Raw genomic sequence first — 26,268 nt, 5'->3', positions numbered from 1 at the left:
TGGTTTTGCTGCCTGTTTTGCAAGCGCAAAGACCCGAGTTCGATCACCAGTACAAAAAAGAAAAAAAGTTAAATATCTCAATGATTTTTCCAAATAATTCTCATTCTGGCTTTTAAAAAATGTATAAATGAAGCCTTCCTCCAAAGTGTGATAAATTTATGCTTATAAAGGTATAAATGCCAGGACCCTGAGGCAGGAGGATTATAGGTTGGAGGTCAGCCTGACAACTTCGTGAGACCCTGTCTCAAAATAAAAAGGGGCTGGGGATGTGGTTCAGTGGTAGAGGACCTCTGGGTTCAACTGCAGTGATGGAAAAAAAAGTATAAATGAAAGTCTACACACTGTTCCTGCTATAAAAATCTTATCAGAAATAATCACCCTTTATAATGTACACTCTGACTTTATGTTTACATTGGCAGAAAAACTGCTATATTTATTTACTAACTCTTGGCTCAGTGTAGGTCCTAGATTCAATTCCCAGAACCACCAAAAAAAAAAAAAAAAAGGCTATGTGAAGGCTGCTTCCAGAGCTGAGAACTCGATATTTTTACTTTTAACTTTCCTCACCTGAATTGGGCATGTTCTTGTGGCCAAGATAATATAGATATATGGAAAGAGTAAGTGCAGACAGTATCTACCATGTCTAGTTTTTTTTTGGGATTGTGTCTCACTATATAGTCCTGGCTAGCCTCAAAATTATGATCTTCCTGTCTCTGGTTATTGAGTGCTGGGATTACAGGCATGCATCATCATGTATACCCAGTTCCATGTAAACTTTTTATTCAATTACTCCATTAACGAGGACAGCATTTGGTAACTGTTATTAAAGCAAGACAATACAGTATAGGTATAATTAGGTACTGATCTTTCCACTTATCAGTATAACTACTTAATCCTGATTTAGGTTTAAAATTAAATCATCCTGAATTTACAGAGTCAATCCTCTTCTAGGATATGAGAAGCCTTCAATTTCAGGCAGCAAATGAGTTAACAGCTAAATTATTCAGCCGCCTGTCTATTTTGACACCAATATTAGAAATATACTTCAACGGGCTGTTTATATTCCATAACACAGACACCTGGACATCCTCTCTAGTTCCTCTGTTTTAGTTTAACTTAATTTGGTTTTATTTAGTCTAAAACCTTCTGTCAATAAAAAAAACCCCAACAACAAAAAAACCACTCATAGTTTTCTTCAGAACTAAGAGTTAAGGTGGAGAGACTAGAGAGGAAGGGGAAGTAAAAAGAATTAAGAAGCATTATGTACATGTACCAACCCTCCACAATGAATGTAATAATTATGTACTGCAAACATACTAATAAAAATAAAAATTTAGAATTCAAAAAATGAAGAGTTAAGTGATGAAAGATCTTAAAATTACAGTGGCTGGTACATAGCAACTTTTTTTTTTTTTTTGGTACTGGGGATTGAACCCAGGGCCTTCACACTTAGTTAAATCCTTGGCCCTTTAAAAGTTTTTTAAAATTTTGAGACAGGATCCTGCTAAGTTGTGTGGGCTGGGTAGAACTTGTGATCTTCCTGTCCTAGCTTCCCAGAGTGCTGGGATTACAGCACTAACTTCTTTTTTTTGGTACCGGGGACTGAACTCGGGTCCTTGCGCTTGCGCAATAGGTGTTGAAACCATTGAGCTAAATCCCCGGCCCAAAATTCTTTTGGGGTGGGGGGGTACCGGGGATCGAACTGGAGTCCTTGTGCTTGGGAGCCAGGCGATGGAACCACTGAGCTAAATCCCCAGCCCCTCCTGGGAAGTTCTTATCCTTGAAACAAAAAATAACAAGCAAGCAGTATACTCTATATGGTTATCCTTTATCAATCCAAAATAACTATTACCACCTCCTAGGGAGGAGGCTTCTATTCTATTCACTGCCATTGGCTTCTACATATAATTTAGTCCTTATTTGTAATACAAGAATATAGACCAACTTGCATCTTTATTTTAAAATGCAGAGTTTTAACTATGATCTATAAATATGTTGGAATCTCACCTGGATCTTGAGCACTCCAACTACCTGAGCTGTAGATGGAGTGATGGTGAACTTCCACTCTGATCTCCAACGGCCATTCCTATTAAAACACATACAATACTGCAGAATTAGCAATAGGCACAAAAATGAGGTGATCTGCCACCGAGGCAGAGACATTGGAAAGGGCAGGGGCGAGGGACAGACAGTCATTTACAAGTTGACAAACCAAAGCCTTTGTCAAAGGGCCTAACCATAAGCCTTTTCTAAGTTATCTGGACTTTGCTTTTGTTTCCCATGGAGCGAAAACATGCCTATGTGTTCATTGGGAGGCTCGTCTAAAAATATAGTAGATGGTTAGGCTGTTGAGTTATATACTTAACTCAAATAAAACTTCATTAATCAATTGTTCTCACTCAATATGAGAGGTGTTTTTTGGTACCGAGGATTGAACTCAGGACTTTATGCTTTCGAGGCAGGTACAGTGCCACTAACCTAAACCCCCGGCCCTACGAGAGTATTTTTTGGATTGAACTCAGGACCTTGCGCTTGTGAGGCAAGCAGCAGAACCACTGAGCTAAATCCCAGGCCCTCTACGAGAGTATTTTTTAAAAAAAGATACAATTATAAAATCTTAGAATTGGAGGGGCCAGGGATTTAGCTCAGTGGTTCTGGTGCCTGCCCTGCAAGTGCAAGGTCCTGAGTTCGATCCCTGGCACCAAAAAAAAAAAAAAAAAAAATCAGAATTGGAGTCTAAACAATGTCTAAATCTATTACTTTATACATGGAAAAGTGAAGTCTGTAAGTCAAATAATTTACCCCAACACAGCTTAAAAACCAAGCCTCAACTCCTGTTTAATATAAATTAAATACAAACAGAAGAGAATATCTATTTCTTACCAGAAATTTTTAGGCTGGAACTGGTGGCTTTCAATACACGCAATAATAGTCTGTTGCCCATCTATAGTTTTAGCATATACCTGTGATTGGGAAAAAAAATAATTAGACTCGAAAAACATTTAATCTAAATGGCACACACTGAACAAAAGCAGTGTGCTAAATCTCTGAGGGAGAGAAAGAATCAGACAAAATAAGCATGAACAAAATTCTTTTCTTCAGATACGAACACAAAGGAGAATGTGTTGTTCTGGTAGAGACACTTGTACAATGAATACAGAAAGAAATACTACTCCTGGCTTAGAGTACCAGTGAGGCATCACTTAGGTTAGGCCTTAGAAAACAGATGAAGTTCTGATAAGCAGAGAATGAAAAAGATGAAACAGCTCAGGCAGGAAACCAACAACTTGTTAGGTGAACGGTAATTGATTCCTTTAGGTTAGAGGATGTGTATATGTCATGGAATAGTGGGAGACAAAAAACAGGACAGTGGATTAAGGTCATGAGGTAACAGGTGTAAGGTAAAAAGTTAAGACTATTCTACAGCAACGGAGAGCAAAATAACATGACCAAAACTGTTATTTTGGAAGAATAATCCATACTGATGTACAGGATAATGCAAGTAAAGCTGGAGATTGGTTAGGAGTCACAGAATTAACCTTCTAGGCAATGATCTAGGGTGGTATCAGTGGGAATAGAAAGGAGGGGCCATGTACAGAATGCAGAAGTATAATCAAATTCTAGAAATATACTGCAAATGAAAGGAAAAAGAAAGGAGCCAAAGTATTAGCACACTTGGATGACCAGAAAGATGGTGGTGCCATTAACATATTGGGAAATCTAGATGTCTAGTTAGTAAAAACATCAACTTTTCCTTAAAATGGGAGAAGCGAATAAAAATGTCAAGGAAGAGTAAACAAATAGTGCTTTATAGTCTACAAAGTAAGTTTTTAATATATATTTTCCCTATAAAATGTTTTCATGTATTTTCTTTTTGCTTTAATCAATCTGGTAAAAAAAAATCATCATCTACAGACAATAAAGTTGAAGTTCACAGAGTTCTTTCCCAAGGTCACTCAAAAGATACATGGTGAATAAAAAAAAAAAAAGAAAATACATGGTGAAGGTTAAACTCCAAACCATTGTTTTTGACACTAAAGTCTGTGCTACTCTATGTTGAATGGCTAATAGGCTTTCAAGAAAGAGAAATACAGCTTTGGGGAATTCCTAAATTTATAAAGGTAGTAGAAAAGAAAAGAAATGAGTACAGACAGAGTAGGAAAAATTAAAGGGTGTTGGAATTTCTTTTTTCTGGTACCGGGGATCAAACTCAGGGCCTCGTGCTTGCTAGGCAGTCGAGGTGCCACTGAGCTAAATCCCGGGCCCTAGAAGGTCTTGATATATCAGCCAAAGAAAAAGATCATTTCTAAAAGTAGTCGGGTGGGCTCAGTGTAAAATGGCATAGCAAGTCAAGGACCAAGAAAAGGACAATGGATCATGCAATTCAGAAACAATTAGTACTCTCAAAGACCAATCTGCATAGCAGTTTGCCATATGGTGGCAAACCTACAGCAGGCGTGCTGCTGCAGCAGGCTATTTATCACTGAAAACTCTAAAAGGTTTGTCATCACTGCTCTACAGAATGAGGACCAAAGTAAATAACCAAAGGTTTAGAAGCAGATAGCTAATGTGGCAATGACAGTAGTATGGGAAGAATACTGATTGCTTTGGTGGTGAAGGAGATTAAAGCAGGAAGAGAGAGAGAGTACATAACTTACAGGAGTTATGATTGACAGACTTTTAGCACTCTTTAGGACAGCAGATATAAGGCTATTTCTACATAATGATAAATATATCAGGAGAGAAAATGAAGTTACATGAAGATGTCTCAAGTACACAGGATAGTATGATATTAGGAATAAGGACCCTTCTTCCTCAGACTCAAGTAGGATGGAAGGGAAGATTTCTGAATGTAGAGAGAAGAGAAATAAAAATATTTCATATTAGCTTCAATCTTAATAAAGCTTGGGGGATTAGATGCCCACCTGAGGACAATAGAAAAATGTCCAGAATATACTGCACGAAAAATATGATAGGGAATAAGGCGATGACCTTATGGATTACTAAGCAGGACAGCTGAGGATATACAACCTAGTACACAGTAGATACCATTACTTTCTTTTTGTTTTTTTTTAAGACAGGATAATTCAAGACCAGCCTGAACTACATAGCAAGAATCTGTCTCAAAAATAAATAAATAAATAAATAAATAAAGTTTAAAAAAAATCTAAATTCTAATTACTATTTTTCTTAATGTCATAATTTTATTAAGAAACCATAACAGAGCCAAATTTATCATTTTTAGAGCCCAAGAGGTAGTATACAAAAGTTAACTCTTAAATTTACAAAAACGTTCAATTCTAATACTTGAATATTCCACAAGAAAACATCTAAACTATATAAAAGTAGGGCCAGGGATTTAGCTCAGTGGTGCTGCCGCCTGCCTTGAAAACGCAAGGTCCTGAGTTCGATCCCCAGTACAAAAAAAGCAAAACACAAAAACTATATAAAAGTACTTTTGTGTAAAAATACCTATGATACCAAAAAGTTGTAAATGTAGGCTACAGGTTTCCTGGTATCATTTTTTTCATTTTCCCCATGTCTTAAATTAAGACCCCCCCCCCCGCTTTTTTTCTTTTACTCAGGATTAAACCCAGGGACTTCACACTGGGCTATATCCCCAGCCCCCTTTCTTCCCTACTTATTTTGAGACAGACTCTTAAAAAATCAGTAAGTTGCCCAGGCTGGCCTGAACTTTCCATCCTCCTGCCTCAGCCTCCAAGAAGCCTGGGATTATAGGTGTACACCACTACACCTAGCTTAAACTAAAGACCTTTAAAAACATCTTTGATGGATGTCAGGCAACTTCTCATGAGTAAACAAGAGAAATATGAAATAGGTAAATAGATGTACCTCAAGACCATAATATTTTTCTTTTGTTTTTCCCTTCACTTCTGGGAATCGAACTCAGGACCTTGTGCTTACCAGGCAGGAACGGTGTCACTGAGCTAAATCCCCGCCCCAGAAATGTGAAATAGAATAACCTGAGATTTTAAACTATTACGCATTGGAATTTTTAAAAAGGAATTTTCCATATATTTATACTCCAAAAATGATTTTGGGAATAAAATGCAGGTAAGACCATAACCAAGAAGAAACAAATAAAAGTTTGATGGACCAAAGCCTCCACAGGATAAGGTAAACATAAGAAATAAAAACATTCTCTGATAATGAAGCAGGCAGATACTTAACAGTACAGAAGCCGTTGGAATAATGTTCTTTCACATAGGCTCTTAAAGCACTGTCACAGGATTCTCTCCAAGACTTCAAACTTCCATCTATTTCCTCTGGCTGGGGGTCACTTGCTTCCTTCCGTAAGTGATCAAACTTAAAGGAAATTTTGTTTCTTGGATCTAAAAATCTGCTATTACCCAGATCACCATGCTCTGTAATTAAAACCTTTCAGAGAAGAATTACAAATATTGAGTAACTACAAAAAGAGTTCTTATCACATTTTACAAAACAAGTAACAGAATCTCTACAGACACAATTTTTCATTTAGTCAAATTTCTCTTTCATACTGATTTTTCAATCAAGTATAATTTTTATTTTTATAAAAAATACTGTCAAGGGCCGGGGATTTAGCTCAGTGGTTCTGGTGCCTGCCTCGAAAGTGCAAAGTCCCAAGTTCAATCCCCGGTACCAAAAAAACCCAAAAACAACAACAATAAAAAACTGTCAAGTGAGATGGTGCACGCATGCCTGTAGTCCAGCTACTTGGGAGGGTGAGGCAGAAGGTACCTCTTTTTGGGGGGCGGGTACTGGGGATTGAACCCAGGACTTTTGCACTGAGCCATCCATAGTCTTTTAAAAATTTTTTGTAATTTTAAAGTTTTTTCACTTTGGGTCTCAGTCACTAAGTTGCCTGGGCAGGGCTTGACTTATTTGTGATCCTCTTGCATCAGCTTCCCAGTATGCTGGGATTAGAGGCATATGCCATCACACCTGGCTCATAAGGGTCTCCTGAGCCCATGAATTTGACTAGGCAACATAGCAAAACTCTTTCTCAAAAAGTAAAAAAAATTATGAAAAAAAAAGTAGTATGATGTGCTATGTACATGTACTAACTCTCCATGATGAATGTAATCATATGTACTATAAATACATACTAATAAAAAAATTTAAAACACATTAAATATTAGTAAGATAACTGGGCATGATGGTGCATGCCTGTAATCCCAGCACTCTGGGAGGCAGAGGCAAGAGGATCACAAATTTGAGCCCAGCCTGAGCAACTTAGGGAGATCCTGGCTCTAAATCAAAAAGGCTGGGGAGGTAATTCAGTGCAAAGACACTGAATTTAATACCTAGTACCAAAATAAATAAATATATAAAAATAAACCAATAACAAAAAATGTCAACTTTATAATGTAAATTTCTCCTAACCATACCCTTCATTTTTTTGGTGTCTAGTATTTATGTATATACTTTATACACAGCTCTAGTAACAACTTTTATGTATATTTTTGTATTCTTTTTTCACATTATTTTATGAAACCTTTCCAGTGTCATTATATTGAACATTTAAAATAGCTAACACTGGGCCGGGGATTTAGCTCAGTGGTTCCGCTGCCTGCCTCGCAAGCACAAGGTCCCGAGTTCGATCCCCGGTACCCCAAAAAAAAAAAAAAAGCTAACACAGTCACATGGTTCAAACATGAAAAAAATAGGGTTGTGGGTATAGCTCAGTGGTGGAGTGGTTGCCTAGCAGGAGTGAGGCCCTGGATTTGATCCCTAGCACAACAACAACAATAACAACAAATAAATAAGGTGAAATCTCTTTGTTACCCCTAATCCCTAAGCAGCAAATTCTTCTTGGTTTTGTTTGAGTCAGGATCTCACTATGTAGCCCAGGCTGGCCTCAAACTTGCCTCGTGCCTCCATTTCTGAGTGCTGGAATTATAGGTATGCACCATCTTCCTGCCCCAAGAAGCAAACCCTTAAAATAACTTAAATAGCCTAAATTTCAGTATGAATGCCTTTGTTCTCTCATTAACCCTAACATCTCCTGTTATTCTTAGCAAGTAGATTAGAGGTAGCCGGAAAACTTGTAAGACTTAACACCTTTTTTTAGATTTCTTGTGGAAGGCAGCCCTCCTTTTTGTCAAAGAAAGTTACTAGTATTATCAGAAAGAAGAATTTCCTGATATGTAGAATATTCACAAAAGTATGAAAACTAAGACATGAATTTATTCAGCATCTGACTCACAAATCCACTTTGGTTTCTAGATCTTTACTAACAAGCATAGCTTATCTAACAGGCAATTATTACCTGATCTTCATATCCTTCTATCTTCACAGGTGTGAACTGATCCATGTTATACTGGGCAAATGCACTGTTTAAAAAATAATAAAAGTAAATAGTTTTTCTATTTTACCAGCTACTCAAGCCAAAAACTTGAGTCATCCTTGGCCTCTCCAGGTCTTGCCATGATCCTGCCAAGCATCCTCAATGCTCCCCACCATCTGCTCCCAAGGGCCAGCTATGTTTCTAGTGAGGACCATGACCAACACAACACCTCAAGCTTCCTGGGGCCGAGCACAGGAGCAGACACTGTCATTGCTGTGTAGTAGGATCTGGGTGCCTCCAGGATCAGGCAGCCACATGGCGCAGTAACCCCACACCGTGTGTGACAGATGCCCTGACTGTCCGGATTGGAGCTCTGTAGTCTCTGGGACAAGAAGGCTGCAACCTAGTGTGAGCACTGAGGGTGATATCTGAGGCCAGGGCTCCACCACATTTCTCATGAGCCACATACGTGGCCATGTCCATTTGAGGGCCAGAGCTGCCTCCTTGCCCTCAAGTTTCCTCTTTCAGAATCCTCACTTCCTTGGAGTCTGCATATGTACATCCTTTCTGCATCTCACAGATGCAGTGGGCCTGTCCTGATTGCTAATGCAGGAAAACAAGTAGGTGACAGTCCTAGGAAAGGCCCCTGGAAGGCAGGAAAAGCCCTCACCAGATCCCAGCTTCGCTATCTACTTGACTGGAATTCTGGCTTCCAGAAGTTTGAGGAATAAATGTATACTGTTTACACTGCCCAGTGTCTTGGTATTTTTATAGCAAACCGAACAGACCAAGTTGTAAACTGGGTCAGCCTTAGGGAGAACAATTTGGCAAAGTCTAACAACAACAAAAAAAGTTCAGTACATGTGTGTGGGTCATCCTTGACTTTTCTCACATTTCAAATCTCATCTAATCTATCAGTAAACCCCCAACCCCCCTCATGCTGAGGATTGAACTTCACACTAAGATACATCCTAGCTTTCCTTTTATTTTCCCCTCATTTTTTATTTTGAAGCAGGTCTAAGTTGCCCAATTGGCCTCAAACTTGTGATCCTCCTGCTTCAGCCTCCCAGAGTGCTAGAATTACAAGCTGGGGCCACTAAGCCCATCTATCAGAATTTTTTTTTTTTTTTTTTGAGACAGTTGCACTATGTATTTTAGGCTGATCCTGAACTCACTAAGTAGCCCAGGCTGGCCTTGAATTCGAAGTGATCCTCTTGCTCAGCTTCCCAAGTACTGGGATTATATGTGAGCTCCACTACACCTGACTCCTATCAGTAAATCTTACAGGTTCTATATAAATATATATTCAGAATGTGACTTTCCTTCCTCCCCCCATTCCACTCTAGTCCAAACCACTACCAACTACCCTTGAACTACACTAATAGTTTCCAACCTCTGCCCCCCCACAGTGATTAGAATAATCATAAGCAGTGGTTATTCTAAAATCCAAGTCTCACCATACTATTTTGTTTGTACTGTTCTAATCACTCAGAACACCTGGTACTGTCCTATCTCACTCAGAATAAAATTCACTCTTCAGCATGACCTAAAACATCTTTCTTATACCAAAAGTGCTGAGAATTACCACAAATGGTTTTGGTGATCAGAAAGACAGGCGGAAATTCAGGATAGTCCTAGGTCTATTAGGCCTCCTTTATTTTGTATAGAAGGCAATATTGATGATTACTAAAACAACATTTATTGAGTGCTAATTATAAAGATTATGGCCAAGAGATTGAAGCATTTCACTATAAAAGTTAAAAATGAACCCTTCATCGCTATAGAAAAATCAGTTATTTGGGTTCAGGAAAATCTGTCTTTGGGAGTCTATAGAACAGAATATTTATACATATAAAGCTTTAGTATTAGTGCAATCAAAGTATCTGAATTGTATCCCAACTTCCACTCAGATCTAATTAGAAGTAGGTCATCAGGCTTAAGTTGTAAATACTGAGTGGCATTCCACCCTCAATGTACTTCAGCTATACTGTAAAGTGAAATAATAAAGTATGTTTATTTTGGATAGGTCTCAAGGATAAAACTAGAACCAATACGGCAGGGAAAGTGGACAACTTGCTTTGTAAGATGGGGAATTCCTTATTACCAGAAGGATTCAGATTGGATAACTATCTATTGACAGATATAGATGAAGTTCAGCAAAAGAGCAGAGGGTTGAACTAGCAAATCATGAATGCTCTTTTCTTTGTTTTTGAGACAGGTCTCACTATGTTACTCAGGCTGGCCTGGAACTCTCAACTATTCTGCCTCAGTTTCCCAAGTAGCTGGGATTACAGGCATGCACTGCTGAAATCTGCCTTGTGAACATCTTTTGCCATGCCAAATTTTATACATCTAAGAAGAAAGTTAGCATTAGAGTTTTATCTTTGACGTGTGGCTTACTTTCCTATATAAATGTAAATCTGGGTTTATCATTCATGATGACAATTACAGTGATGGTGTGTAAAACCTAGGTTTGCAGATTCTAGTCCCAAAACAAATTCCACGGACAGAAATTTCCTAATTTGTCTACTGGGCAGCAGCTTTTGATACCGTTTTCTACAACCAAAATCTAAACAAGTTACGTAGCAATTTGCACTTTAAGATACTTATTTGTTACTTTGCATCAAAATGTCCTGTCCTCCCCTCCCTCCCTTTATCTAGCCATTATCCAGTTCTGGTTTCCTTTTTACAAAGGAACCCTGGCCTCATTGGGTAGATAGTAACTCACACAGGGCTTTGGGTTGAACAGTAGAGTAGTACAAGGCCAGATAACAGGGATCCTTGAAAGTTAGAGAGCATTTAGATTTGATTTCAGGAGATTAAAACACAAAAACAAAAAAAACTCCCCCCAAATCCCCATTGATGTTTTTGAGGTCAAGGGCAAAATAAAGATGCTATTTTGGAAAGATCAGTTAGTTTGACAGTGATGAAGGGTCAATGACTAGCTGAAGTAATCATGCTTTTATCTATGGTTAATTCTGTTAAAGTACTCTATGAATATTGGCTATTTTTTTGTAATTTCAGAAACCATCAATCCTTATTAGCAGCTTAATCTTTCTGTAACTAGCAGTTTAAAAAAATTCAATACTGAACTAGAATTATAAAACCTAATAGCTAAGATTAAATTCTGCTTTAATAAGGAAAATATGGGCAAAGTAAGTTCATATTAGGAAAACATGTTTTCTCTAAGAAATAAAAAAATAAAAACAGGATGGACAGCTTTAAGTATTTTAAACTTAGGCCGGGGATTTAGCTCAGTGGTTTCGCTGCCTGCTTTGTGATCTCAAGGACCCGAGTTCCATCCCGGGTACCAAAACAACAAAAACAAAACAAAACAAAGCATTTTGGCCGTGGATTTAGCTCAGTGGTTCCCCCGCCTGCCTCGCAAACATAAGGACCTGAGTTCGATCCCCGGTACCAAAAAAAAAAAAAAAAAAGGCGGGGGGGACTTTCTTATGAAAAAACAATGCCCTACCAGAAATTAAAAGTCTGAAAAAAAAAAAAAACCAACAGTATTTTAAACTTAGTTTTCAGGGTGCTACTTTATCGTCACTATAGTTTACCCAATGTTAGGATAATAATGTAAGTATTTAGAAAAGATACTTACTGAGCTGCCCCTTCCCTGAGGAGATTGTCATTGTTAAGTAGTAGCCGGACATCTGAGGAGGAAAACATGTTGAAATGTTGGGTATTGGACAAATTTGAGAAAGTTTAGTGCATCTAAAAGAGATTTTTTTGGGGGGAGGGCTTTTGAGACAGGGTCTGGCTATGCTGTCCAGGCTGGTCTTGTACTCACTACATAGCCCAGGCTGGCCCAGAATTCACAGTCCTCCTGCCTCATCCTCCTAAGTGCTAGGATAACAGGCATGTGGCACCATGTTCAGCTAGAATAGATTTTTAAAGTCCAGACTTTTGAGAGGTTAGTTTTCAGATATACTATACGTACAGAAATTCTATAAATGTCAATGAATAGTTAATGTTCATAGCTTTATATACAATTATTAGTACTATAGGAAGCAAACAATAAATCCTCAAGGAATTTCATAGCAAAAGAAAAATAAGGTCTGCAGAAGGTTCCAGTTAGGACTACTAATTGAACTGAATTATTTATTTTTATGGTACCTGAGATAGAACCCATGGTCTCACACATGCTAGGCAAGCACTTTTATCATTTGAGCCACAGTCCTTAGCCTAAGTATTATTTAATGATTTATTTAAAATAAGCCTACATAGGGTAGGGATGTAGCTCAGTGGTAGAGTGCTTGCCTAGCATACACAAGGCCCTGGGTTCAATCCCCACTACTCCTCCTCCCCAAACCCTAGATTAAGAATTACAGGCCTTTCTACAATACCAGCTCAAGAAAGCTGGGCACAATTCTGTCACTGACCTAAAATTCTGACGTATTTTTCTCTGAAGAATTTAATACTGTATAGAGGTCCACAACTTTTTAAAAAGCTGGTGTCAATCTAGTCATTTTTTTCTGTTACTAAGAAAACACCAAGCATTTATTCCAAGAGGGAAGGCTGTGTCTAAGCCAAAGGGTACTGATTCTGAGAGCTTTTGAAAGAAGGGTCTGGTAGTGGCCAATGTGTGCCAATAAAAAAACCCAGACCTCATGACAAAAGTAGCTTGCAATTCTTAATCTAATACTTCTATTCCAATAATTCTCATGATGTTCCTGTAAAGTACATTCAGTTGTCAGAAGTATAACAAAGGACTTTCAACTATAAGACATTAATTTTGTCGTCAAGAAATGGCTGAGCCAGAAGTCAAGTTTAAGGAGAACTTTATAAAAGCTCAGTTGTTCAAAGTTTACATTTGAAGGAAAAAGACTAGGGAGAAAATGGCTACCCTTGTCTCCCTTATTGTCAGGGCTCAAAATCTAGAAATGATCTTTATAAAGATTTACTTCTATTATATTCTATATTTCTTGTGGTAAATGTTTGTGTTTCCCCTAGTTTTTCTCTGTACCGCTAATTTTACCAATGGAAATTACTGAATACTATACCATGTTTGGGGCTTTGGGCTAGTTACAGATAAATATCACATAGTTTCTCTCAAGTAGCTAACCTTCCAATATAAAACTAGAATTTCAAAATAAATGTTTGCTAAAATGAACCAAGGTGTGTAAAGATGACCTGACTTACAGAGAACTGTTTAAAAAAATCTTGTAAACTGTATTTAGTGGACAGTATGTTTTTCTGTTTGTTTAGTTTTCTGCAGTACTGGGGATTGAACATAGGGGCATGCTACCACTGAAATACAACCCTATCCCTTTTGAGACAGACTGCCCTCAAACTTTTGATCCTCCTGCCTTAGCCTCCTGAGTAGCTGTGATCACAGGTGTATGGCACCATGCTCAGCTGTGTATAGTATGGAAGACTGTAAATGTACTAGACAGTGGTTTGAAAACTGGCTCATTCAAAGTTAAAAGGGTGGAAAACAACACTCCATGTGACAGGAACCTGAAAAAAAGGAGTACCTATCCTCTTTGCAGATCAAGTGGATTTCAACCCAAAATCTGAAACACTTCTGGTTCCAAGAATTTCAGGTAAGGGATAGTCAACTTGTATGTACAAATCTATTGTGAACATGTGTTTTCATTTCTCTTAAGAACAGAACTGTTGGTTCTTAACAGTAATACAAGAAATTTCTATACTGTTTTCCAAAATGGTTTTATCATTTTACATTCACATTAGCAGTATTAGAAAGTTCTAACTGGTTCATACCTAAGCTGACATTTGTTCTTTTAAAACTTTCAACTTCATCTCCCTAATGAGTGTATAATACGATCTTGTTATTGTACTAATTAGTATTTTTCTGATTCTACTGCTGCATACCTTTCCTTGTGCTGTACTGGCTAGTTATCATCTTCTTGTGTCTACTTTTTAATTGGGTTGTCTATTAAGGAGCTGTAAGAGTTCTTTATACAATCGGGTCATAGGATTTATGTATTATAAATATGTTCTGGTTAAGGACTATTTTTCTTTTCTTTCTTTTTTTTTTTTTTTTTGGTACCGGGGATCAAACTCGGGTCCTTGCACTTGTGGGGCAGGCGGTGGGACCACTGAGCTAAATCCCCAGCCCCAAGGACTACTTTTCATTTTCTTAATGATGTCTTTTAAAGTTCTAAATTTTGATGGAATCTCATTTATCAATTTTTTTCTTTTATACATCATGTTTTTTGTATCCTAGGAAGTTCTTGCCTACCCTAAATTCATGAACATTTTCCCTTATAATTTCTTCTTAAAGTTTTATCGTTTTAGTCTTTCATATTTAGGTTCATAGATCCTTTCAAGTTATTTTTATATGCGGAAATAAAGGGCTGAGGTTAATTTTTTGCATACGGATACCAGGTGTTCTAGTCCCATTTGTTGAAAACATTGTCTTTTCCTCTGCTCTTGAGTTAAGTTTATGTTCTATAAAATGTTAATGTTAAATAATCTTTCAAAAATCAGTGGACCATATATGTGTGGTTATATTTCTAGATTCTCTGTTTTATTCCATTGATCTATATGTCTTTCCTTATGCCAACATTGCCTTGATTATTGCAGCTTTAGAGGAAGTCTTAAAATTAGGTAATAAATGTCTTCCAACACTGTTACTTTTTTTTCTTTTTACTTTTCCAGGTCCTTCATACTCCTACATAACTTTTAAATTTCAATATCCAATTCTTCATTTATAGCAAGTATACATAGACCTGAATTTTTATATATACCTTGTGTTTTCTAATCCTGCTAAATTCAAATACAAGTTCTAGGGGCTCCTAGAGATTTCTTAGTATTTTCTCTGTAGATGATCATTTCATCCACACATAAAGATTTTACTTCTACCTTGACAATCCTATGCTATTTGTTTATTTTTATTGCCAGGCTATTTTGGTTTGGGCCTATGTTTCAAAGTTTAATGGACAGATGAAGAGTAGGCATATATGCCTTTGTTCCCCACCTTAGGGAGAAAGCATTGTATCTTCTCCATTCATATAAAGCATTTTTGCTGGAAGTATGGAGTACATGTCTTTTATCTGTTAAGAAGGTTCTGCTCTACTTCTAGTCTCCTGATAGCTTTTACCATGAACAGCTGTAGAATTTAGTCCAATACTTTTTCTTCAACTACTGATAGGATCATATGGCTTTTTCCTTTCCTCTGTTAAAATGATGACTTATGGGGGTGGATCTTCCAATGCTGACTCAACACTGCCATCCCTATAATAAAACCACTTTCTATATACTGCTAGATCTGACTTCTAATAGTTTGCTTTGTTAAACAAATATTTATATATGTTCATACTTTTTTCTTCTATTATCTTTATCCAGTTTTAGGATTAGCACAATGTTGAGTTCCTAAAATGAGGGGAGAAGTGTTCCTTCTTTTTTCTGCTTTAATTGTTTGATATAATTTATCAGGTAAAATGTTTAGGAGCCTGCTGTTGTCATATAGGTAAGTTTTCAAGCTAGGAATATATTTTCTTTAATAGGTGCTAGTCAAATTTTATATTTGTTTCAGAGTCAATTTCATTAATTTGTCTTCCAGGAACTTCATAGAAGTTGTCAAATTTATTTTAAAAAAGATTTTTGTAATATGCTTCTATATCTGTTTAAATTCTGTAAAATCTGTGGTAATATCCTCTAAATCTTGATATTCTAATTTTTAAAAAAATGTATAATTGATTTTGTGTAATAGGAAGAAAAGGTCTAAAGGAGTAGGGAAAGTGGGAGAGGTAGGGGAAAGGAAAGAAGGGAAAAGAAAAAATATGAGAAAAGGAAAAAAAAGGAAACATTCTTTGCAAATAGGGAAGGGTGGAGGGGGTGAAGGGAGGGCAGGGGAAGGGGAAAACATAAGAACCAAGACACTCATGTAAAGGTACAAGATCCCAGTGACGAATGTAACCGTTGTATTGTATACCTAAAATGTACCAATAAACTTAATGGAAAAAAAAAGAAAAGAAAAGAAAAAAAGAAAACTGGCTCATTCAGAACTACCTTATAAAGAATTTCATAACAACAAAAAAAAAGAATTTCCTAACAAAAACATTATCCAGTTATGCTCCACACCAAGCTGTGTGTTTTGGCATATGCCCGTAATCACAGCACTCTGGTGTCTCATGCAGGAATACTGCAAGTTTAAGCCTAGCCTGGGCAAATTAGCAAGACCTTGTCTCAAAAAAAAGTGTTAGTAAAGACCAAATAAATATATGAAAAAATGTTCAACATCACTGGTAATATTTGGAGATGCAAATTAAAATGCTGAGATTCCATTTCACTCCAGAAAGAATGGCTATTATCAAGAAGTCTACTAATAACAAATGCTGGTGGGGCTGTGGGGAAAAAGGAACCCTTCTCCACTGTTGATGGGAGTGCAGAATGGTGCAACCACTGTGGAAATCAGTGTGGAGATTCCTCAAAAAACTAAAACTAGAGGTTCCATTCGACCTAGCTAACTATCCCCCTTCTTGGTATCTTCCCCAAAGAATTAAAAGGATCATACCACAGTGATACATGCACATCCATGTTTATAGCAGCACATTTTGTAATAGCTAAATCTTGGAAACAGCCCAAATGCCCAACAACTGATGAATGGATAAAGATGTGTTTTTAAAAAATACAACAGATTACTACTCAACCATAAAGAAGGATACACTTGAGACATTTGTAGGTAGACAGATGTACCTTGAGATTATACTCTTAAGTGAAATAAATTGGACACACACATGTAAATATCACATTGTTTCTCTGGTGTGAGAAACCAAAAGTGGAAATAAAGATCAAAATGTGTAACAGATATTGTGAAATAGGAAAATGTTCAAATGGGAAGGGGAACTAGGGAGAAGGGAGGAGGAAAGGAAGGGAGGGGGGGAGAAAAACATTCCCAAGAACAGTCGGATCAAGAAATAAATACTTATGAAAGAGAAGCATTAGCAATGGGCTGAAGAACTGCGACATATGAAGCACATGGAAAACCCAAATCTGAAATACATAAGCTCCTGTTTGTTTTTTCTTCATCACTGGAAAGTAATGAGGCTGGCATGACTAAGGAGTGAACTGGCTACATCTGTCAATTCTGATAGTTTACAACAGACTGACCCTTCCCCTTACTTCTCTCTCCCTTTTCTCTCATATGTAAGAAAGACAACCCTTCATGTACCTCTCCCTTTTGACTCACTCTACCAAAACAGTAAAGAGAGAAAAGGGGGAAAGGAGATGGGCTCACTGACCAGTCCAAGTGAGAAATATATGGTTAGCTGCATCAATAACAAGGCTTTGGAAAAGTCTCTATGTCTCATCTGTAAAATCTGAAAAACTACACTGGCATTATCTGCCTTAAAATGATGATTTGGGGGGCCAGGGATTTAGCTCAGTGGTTCCGCTGCTGGCCTTGCAAGCGGAAGGTCCCGAGTTTGATCCCCGGTACCCCCCCCCCAAAAGGGATGATTTGGTATAAAAATGAATCACCAGATTAAGATATTTATAATTAAAATGTTATGACCTTAAAAAAATATGCTGAGGATTATAGGTTGGCTCGAAGGCCCTAGATTCAATCTACAGTACAGGGCGAGGCTCAGACATATATACACACAAACAAAAATAAATCCTACCCCAGATCTAATGAACATAAGGGCTGGGGATTTAGCTCAGTGGTTCTGCCGCCTGTCTCGCAAGCACAAGGTCCTGAGTTCGATCCCTGATACCAAAAGAAACAAAAACAAAAAAAAAAACAAAAACAAAAAAAAGAAAGGAACATAAGCTTCCCAAAAGCAGTCAGTTCATCCCCACTAGCCCCAAACTTGTCATATATTATGGGACAAGCACTGAGAAAAGTTTTTGTTTTTGTACAGTACTAGGGATTGAACCAGAGCCTTCACAGTATGTCCTCAGACTTTTAAAAAATTTTTATTTTGAGACAGGTTCTCGAAAAGTCACTAAGTTGCCCAGGCTGGGCTTGAACTTGTGATCTTCTTGCCTCAGCCTCCTAGAGTGCTGGGATTACAGCATGCACCACCATGCTAGGTTGCAGCTATTACTTATACTTACAATGACAAAAATAAAACTGTAAGTCAGTACAGTGGTACACACCTGTAATCCTAGCTACTTGGGAGGCTGATGTCAGAGGATCACTTGAGCCCAGGAATTAAGAGACCAGACTGGGCAATATGAGATTCAATCTCAAAAAAAAGAAAGTCCCCCAAAATAAAATTATAAATGCAATTTAATGTTATTTCTACATTTTTAATATTAAACTATCTTAAATTTTTTCTTACCTAATATAGGAATCCTAGTTTATAGGGAAAGAGCTTGCTCTTGATTCAAACTTGGAACTGAATCCTAACTCTGATGCTTACTAGCTGGGTAATCCTGAACAAGTTTTTTTCAACTTCTTTAAATGTTGATTTCCTGGGCTGGGGATTTAGTTTAGTGGCACTGTACCTGCCTCACAAGTGCAAGGTCCCGAGTAAAAGTTGATTTCCTTAGCTATAGCTATAACGTGTCATAGGGATTAAAATGTAGCAAGCACTCAATAATGACAATAATGAACTAGGATTTAAAATAACTGAACACTAGTCTTTACTCACCATTGAATACTTCATTAAACTCCCCTGGAGGTGCATGAGTGATAAATTTAGCAGCTATGCATACCTAAAGAGAAATAAAATATCAGTAAGTGTACCGTGAAAAGTAACATAAAAAAAGAATACATTATAAAATTTTATATGTCTTGAACATACTCCAAAGCTCTCTGATCAATATAAGTACATTCTGATTTTAGAATATACTATATGTGCTGGACATGGTGGCACACATCTGTAATGCCAGCACTCAGGAAGCTGAGGCAGGAGGAACACTTGCAGCAGTGAGTTCAAGGCTAGCTTGGGCTACATAGTAAGTCTCAAAAACAAAATAAAACAACAATAACAACAAAAAGAAAATACTGTATGTGCTAGTTAGTCATTTTACATTTAAAAAGCTAAATAATTAGCTTTTGGTAAAAATATATTCACAAAAAGTGAGCTATGATCCTGTTTAAATTACAAACATTTAAGCACATATTAGCAAATGAAGTAAATAACAATACCAAATAGTGTTTATACCAATGCAAGGATGGTTTAATGCTAAGAAAGTAATGTTATTTATCAATTAAAGGAGCAAAATCATGTGATTACCCCAATGTATGGTGGAAAAAAATGATAAAATTCAACACTCATCCCAACATCATAAAGCAACAAAACTACTAGTTTTTAGTAGGAATAGAATAAACTTCTTTGACTTGATAAGTCATCAAAATTCTATGGCAACCTTCATCATGAGAAAACATAAGCATTGCCACTAATTTTTAAAGGCAGGACAAAGATGGGTCTTATCGTCTCTATTACTCAACACTGCACTAAATGTCCTAAAAATGCTATGGAAAAATATGTTTTGTGTTATTCATCCTGACCTCTCTCATTTGCTTCCTCACAACCATTCTTCTTCTCTAGATCACCTATTATAAATGGATATTAAGGGCTGGGGATTTAGCTCAGTGGTTTCACCGCCTGCTGCGCAAGCACAAGGACCCGAGTTCAATCCCTGGTACCAAAAAAAAAAAAAATAATAATAATAAAAATAAATGGATATTAAAGTTAGGATCTCCCATACATATCTCATTTTTTCTCCTACAACTTTTTTTGTTACATTATGTTTTGGGGGGAGAATTTCTCAGCTCCATTTTCTAGTTCACTAATATGCTCTTCAAAAGCTACGTCTATTTAAACTGTTAATTATTTTGACTGTTCTAATTTTCATTTTCAAAGTTTTTGGTAATTTCTTTTTGTGTACCCAGTAATCTTTTTTTTTTTTTTTTTTGGTACTGGGTATTGAACTTGGGATCTTGCACTTGCAAGGCAGGCAGTAGCACCACTAAGCTAAATCCCTGGCCCTGTACCCACTAATCTTGATGAGAACGTTAACACACTTATTGGTGCTCCTCTTGGCTTGCCTGTTCAGTCTACTTATGGCTTGTCTCTAGTCACTGGATGGGAGGGAAGGAGTAGACTTGCTGCTGATCAGGGTGTGCCATAGGCTATTTAGGGCACTACCTAGCTTCTCTAGTCCCAGTGGTCATTCTGGATGCTATATTCTGAGAACAAATACTATACTGTTTCTGTATGCATGATGCTCCAAATGGGAAAAGGGGTATAGTCAAGTGGTCCTGCTAGTGAGACAGAAATTCTTCAATTAATTTACTCCAAGATTGTTCTGGGTCCTTTCCTTCCTGTTCCTTAAACCAATGTAGTTCCTCCAAAAGAGCCATTTATTTGGTAATATTTACATATATTTAATAATATTTATATATAAGAATCATGTCAATGATAGTTATTAGGACTAAATTCAAGTGGGTCTCTCAGGATAGTCCTAACATATTATAAGAGAATAGATACTGAAAATTCTCTAATATTTTATAGTAAGTATAAAGATGATTCAATTCATTAATGTGCAGCAAAGAGGAACATGGCATATCTAACAAGTAAGGTCTAAGGATTTTCTTTTTTGGGGGGTACCGGGGATTGAACTTGGGACCTTGTGCTTGAGAGGCAGGCAGCAGAACCACTGAGCTAAATCCCTGGCCCTTCTAACAAGTAAGGTAAGGCCTACTTCCAGATAGGTATCTTCTATTGTTATCTTTACTTCTTTTTTAAAATTTTAAGTTTTTTTTATTTCCTCTTTGCCATGTTGGAGTTTGAACCCAGGGCTTGGAGCAGGCTAGCAAGTACTTTATCACTGAATTACACTCCCAGTCCTCTTTGAATTTTATTTTGAGACAAAATCTCATCAATTTGCCCAGTTTGGCCTTGAATTTGCAATCCTACTGCCTCAGCCTCTTGAATACCTGAGTACTGGGGGCTGAACAGACCTCCAATTGCTTGGGCAAGCGTACAATGAAGGATAAAAGAGGCAGAAACAATATTTTAAAAAGCAAGGGAGTCTGAAGGGAGATATGCCTACAGAGGACACTCAACAATCTCTCCAGTGGGCCCACTTTTATTAGGCAGCAAGAAGCATGGGGGGAGGGGTGCACCATTAGTGGAATAGTGACTGTCAGTAATGAGTAATGAGTAATAAATGATCAGTAATGGGGAACAAAATTAATGGGGAACAGATCTTTCTCTCTACTCAGATGCCTACATTCTATGCATTGTCCTCAGTAGAAGTTATCTTGGCCTAGGAGTGTTGTGCTTATGAGTTTTCTCTCACACAGCCAGAAAGCCTGTGGTTTTTTAAATTAACTTTTCTGTTCCTGAAGCAAGTTATATCACACTTGGACTCTATGGGACCCAAATCATGTAGCCTGATCCCCAACACCTGAGATTACAGTCACCAAACTGAAGGGAGGTGTGATGGGAGTACACGTCTGTAATCCCAGCACTCTGGGAGAATGAGGCAGGAGAATACAAAGTTGGAGGCCAACCCAAGCAATTTAACAAGACTCTGTTTCAAAATAAAAAATAAAAAGGGCTAGGGGATGCAGCTCAGTGCAAAGGTCCTGTATTTAATCCCCAGTACCACACACACACAACAAGACCTATTATTGCTATTATTTCTAGAACCCCCTAAACTTTTCAAAAGTTACAAAATCTAATGGAATTGGTACAACTGAAATAACAGCAGTTTGTATAATGAATGAACTGATACTGCATATAAAGAAGAGTTCACCCATTCAGGAAACTAGGAAGAGAAGTACCAGTAAATAAAAATGGAAGACGAAGACACTGTCAATGCTCTCAATGATCTGACACCTAGATAGTATAATACAGCAAGCAGGTATGAAATACAGAGCTGGGCACAGGTGCAATCAGGTCTGTCTAACATGTAGGGGAGCAATGATGTATGAACTGGATGAGAGACTGAGTAGATAGACTAGGGAGGGCAATCTAGGCAGAAAAAAATGTACAAATTTGAACAACATATTATAACAAACGTATGGAGATACTGAAGTATATAGATACTAAAAAGTTTCAAAAATGTAAAGCAATGCTATTCTTTGTATTAAATTCTTTTTTTGGAAAATTAAGTTTTTTGTTTTAACAATTCAATCATAAATGTGAACATAATACTTATTAGAGTTAATGTTTTTAAAAAATGTCTTGGTTTTAATACCTAACCAAATAGATAAAAGCCACATAAATAACAACTCAATTTTTAAGAATATATAAGGGTCCCTAGAACAGAAAACTTTGTGAAGAGATCTGCTGATATGGTAAATGTTAATGACACACTTTTAAATAAAAAGGGTTTATAAAATGACACATTGCTGGGTTTATTAAAATTATATATATATATTTACACATACGTATAGCTACTAAATATTAACTAGGACTACCTCTTGTGGTACTATACAAAAGACTTTTTAGAAAAAAAACCTTTATCTCTGTTCAAGAGAAATCTAAGTTACTTGTATAAGCAGAATTAAATTTTTAAAAAAACAAAAAGAGGACCATACCAAGATCCTTCACCCTTTAATTTTTAAAAGATGAAAATGGACATAAACAAAGATAAAGGCTAGTGAACTAAACCCAAATTAAAGGAATCTGGTCAAGAAAGTTAACTGGCCAGGGATTTAGCTCAGTGGTTCCGCCGCCTGCCTTTCACGCGCAAGGTCCTGAGTTCGATCCCTGGTACCAGAAAAAAAAAAAAAAGAAAGTTAACTGAATAAGGTGGGGTTGTTAAAATGCTAAAAAAGCAACAACGGAGGTTTTTTTTTTAATTATAGCTGGCTTCTGCCCCCACCTGCGGACTGAACCCAGGGATGCTCTACCCCTGACCTATATACCCACCCTTTTTAATGCTTTTTTTTCTCCCCCTGTACCAGGGATCAAACTCAGGACCTTGCACTTGTGAGGCAGGTGTGGTGCAAACTCAGGACCTTGTGCTTGTGAGGCAGGAGCGGTGCCACTGAGTTAAACCCTTGGCCTCTTTTTATGCTCTTAAAAGTTATACCTAAGGGCCGGGGATTTAGCTCAGTGGTTTTGCTGCCTGCTGCCTGCTGCATAAGTGCAAGGACCTGAGTTCAATCCCCGGTACCAAAAAAAAAAAGTTACACCTGGACCAGGAGCTTTGCCTTACTTCATTCAGATCTGCATACATAGTACCCTATGATTAAAAATATATGTTAATCTGAATTTAGTGGTACATCTTTGTAATCCTAGTACTCCAGGAGGCTGAGGCAGGAGGATCACAAGTTTAAACTGATCCTGGGCAACTTAGTGAGATCCTATCTCAAAATAAAAACGATAAAAGGGATGGCAATGTAAGCTCAGTGTCTTTTGTAATACTACCACTAGAGGTAGTCTTAGTTAACATTTTTTTTTTTTTTTTTGGTACCAGGGATCGAACTTGGGTCCTTATGGCTTGCGAGGCAGGCGGCAGAACCATTGAGCTAAATCCCCGGCCTTAACATTTAGTAGCTATAGATATATGGCTTGATAGATTGGTTAAATAGGAATTATACTGAAAGAAAAAAGTAAACTACAAGCTCATTTTCATTTTCTAAAGAAAAAACAAAACTAAATTTAAAAGTCAGGGAGGGGAACATCAAGTAGTAGTATTTGAATTCAGATTCAAGTACTGAAAAAACTTAAGCAATCCCAGTGCCACTAAAAACATCAAGAAGAGATGAAATGTCCAATTATAGAAACCAAGACATCTTTCAGTTTCTAAACGAAAGTGGGGAGATTTGAAGATGCATGCAATGGCCATGATGAAATAAATCGTTAGTTTAAAAGAATGTAATCATCATTAGACGGCAACAGGGAGTCCTTAACATATTGTAACTGCAAGGAATCCCATGTCATCTCTTGAGACAGCTACTAAAATGGTGGGTTGCTGAGTATTAAACACTTGACAATTCTGAAGTATTGTTTGAAACTAATTTTAAAATACTATCAAAATATTTAAAATATTAGTAGACATCACAACACATTCACATATTCACTATAAAATCTAAAGTCTGCTCCACAGGCTTTCTGCACTTTCTGTTCCTTTTTGCCAAAAATGCCCTTCCATCAGATAGTTCACTCCCATAATCATTCAGGTATCTGTTTTTTTTCCTCCTTTGGTACTAGGGATCAAACTCAGGACCTTGTGCTTGCAAGGCAGGCAAGACGCCACTGAGCTAAATCCCTGGCCCTAAGGTATATGTTTTAACGTCATCTACTAAATACAGTACCTCTCCCTGACTTTCATAAATGTTAGGTGTTACACCCTCCTTATCCTTCACAATTCTATCCCTTTTACTTGCTTTTTTCTTCAAGGAACTTGCCACTGCTAAATATTCAAGTATCTACTTACAGTCCATCATTTACAAAAGAATTCCAAGAGCACAGAACAGGGATCAGCAAACTGCTAAAGTACAGGGCAGAGAGAAAATACAACATGGCTTTGTGGGTCACATGGTTTCTATCCCAACTACAAATAAATGAACACAACTGTGTTCCTAAATTATTTTGGATAACAAAATTTGTATTCCATGTAATTTTCACAACACCAAAGGCTATTCTTTGACTTTTTCTTTTATGATACTTCTTTTGGGGAGGAGGTACAGTACTGGGGTTTGAATGCAGGGCCTTTGCACTGAGATCTACAAGCCCCCCCGCCCCGCCCTGGCCCATTTTTTAAACTTTGAGACAGGGTCTCACTAAGTAGAAAAGTTGCCCAACCTGGGCTTGAACTTAGCAATCCTCCTGGCTCCAGTCTCCCAGAGTGCTGGGGTTATAGGTGTTTGCTACACTATGCCCAGCTTTGACGTTGTTTTCAACCATTCAAAAAACATTACTTCACAGGTTCTATATAAGCAGGTGGACTGAATTTGGCCCACCTAGTTTTTGGCCAATTTGGCCACATAGTTTTCCAACCCCTGGCACAGAACAGAACTTGTCACCCTTGTTTACTGCTATATATTCAAGGCAGACTTGGCACATGTCCTATTGCAATGTAAATCAATGAGTACTATTTGATTATCTGCAAAACTGTTTCATAACCTGTTTCTCTTTTGATCTTTAAACAGCTTATGAAGGTAAGCAGGGAAGAAACCATTATTCCCATTTATAATTGAAGGAACAGGTTCAAAGATTATGCTTTGTCTAAAGTTACATGCTTACAAAGTGGAGCCGGATTAAAATTTATACATTCAACTATACCACGTGTTAACAGAAAGTAAAATTCCAGAGGATTATTTGTATTGTGTCACGTGGATTGGCTCTGTCCGTTTAGACTCTTTTTAATTTTACTTTTTTTTGTCGTTCTTTTTGAGATAGGGTCTTGCTGTGTAGTGCAGGGTAGCCTTGAACTCACTAGCCCTGGTTGGCCTTGAATTCAGTGATCCTCCAACCTCAAGCCACCATCCCAGGGTGGAAGAATTCTTTCACTAGATAATATTCATATTGCTCTTACCAGTAAGGCCCAGGTCAGTCTATACAGCCCAACATTTTTATATTTCAGGAGCCAAATCTCTGCTAAGCAAATCTCCCTGGTGTCTACCAAAATCTTCACTTCTCTCAGTTTACTAAGAACACAAAAATTCACTTCTTGGCCTCAACTTACTCTCCTTGAAAGTTGTGCCCCTTTCCATATCTTTTCTGTCTAAATCTTTCCCAGCTTTTAAGGTTGGATGGTTCTGTTACTTTGCAAGCATACTCCCCAGCAGTTCTGAAATGGAAAGGAACAAAGGACAAAGCAGAGACTAAAAGCTGGACAGAGACTGACAGTCTCAAGATTGCCTTTCCTGTTAAATCCATGAAGGTCACTGTGCCCGGAAGATGAACTGCTAAAACAACACCTGCCTGTACTTCCCTATCTCCCTATGTCTTAAAGATAAACTGTAAGAAAAGCAAAAAAAAACCACCCCAACATTATCTCCACCTCCCTACCCTTTCCTAAGTTCTGCTTCTGTAAAACTCTGCTTGCTCCCTTGCCCTGGCTAAAGAAGATAAATATGAGAATAAACT

The 26,268-nt window shown here is 37.4% G+C and overlaps 1 protein-coding gene across 4 annotated transcripts in view; it reads right to left on the bottom strand.

The window, feature by feature from the left end:
- The window catches only part of Capza1 (capping actin protein of muscle Z-line subunit alpha 1), a 48,068-nt gene that overhangs the window by 8,807 nt on the left and 12,993 nt on the right, over nt 1–26,268 (bottom strand). For all 4 annotated transcript variants that reach the window (XM_004853733.4, XM_004853732.4, XM_004853734.4 and 1 more), the window contains 6 exons: nt 18,862–18,925; nt 11,898–11,949; nt 8,273–8,336; nt 6,193–6,399; nt 2,884–2,963; nt 2,008–2,086 (listed from right to left, as the gene is read on the bottom strand). In XM_004853733.4, the coding sequence (XP_004853790.1) occupies nt 2,008–2,086; nt 2,884–2,963; nt 6,193–6,399; nt 8,273–8,336; nt 11,898–11,949; nt 18,862–18,925 (546 nt within the window). The remainder of the gene's footprint in view (nt 1–2,007; nt 2,087–2,883; nt 2,964–6,192; nt 6,400–8,272; nt 8,337–11,897; nt 11,950–18,861; nt 18,926–26,268) is intronic.

The sequence above is a fragment of the Heterocephalus glaber genome, unplaced genomic scaffold, assembly GCF_053883595.1.
Source record: "Heterocephalus glaber isolate CG9 unplaced genomic scaffold, H.glaber_assembly_v1.0 deba00001442, whole genome shotgun sequence".
NCBI classification, from domain to species: Eukaryota; Metazoa; Chordata; class Mammalia; order Rodentia; family Bathyergidae; genus Heterocephalus; species Heterocephalus glaber.
This window is presented reverse-complemented; position numbering and strand designations above follow the sequence as displayed.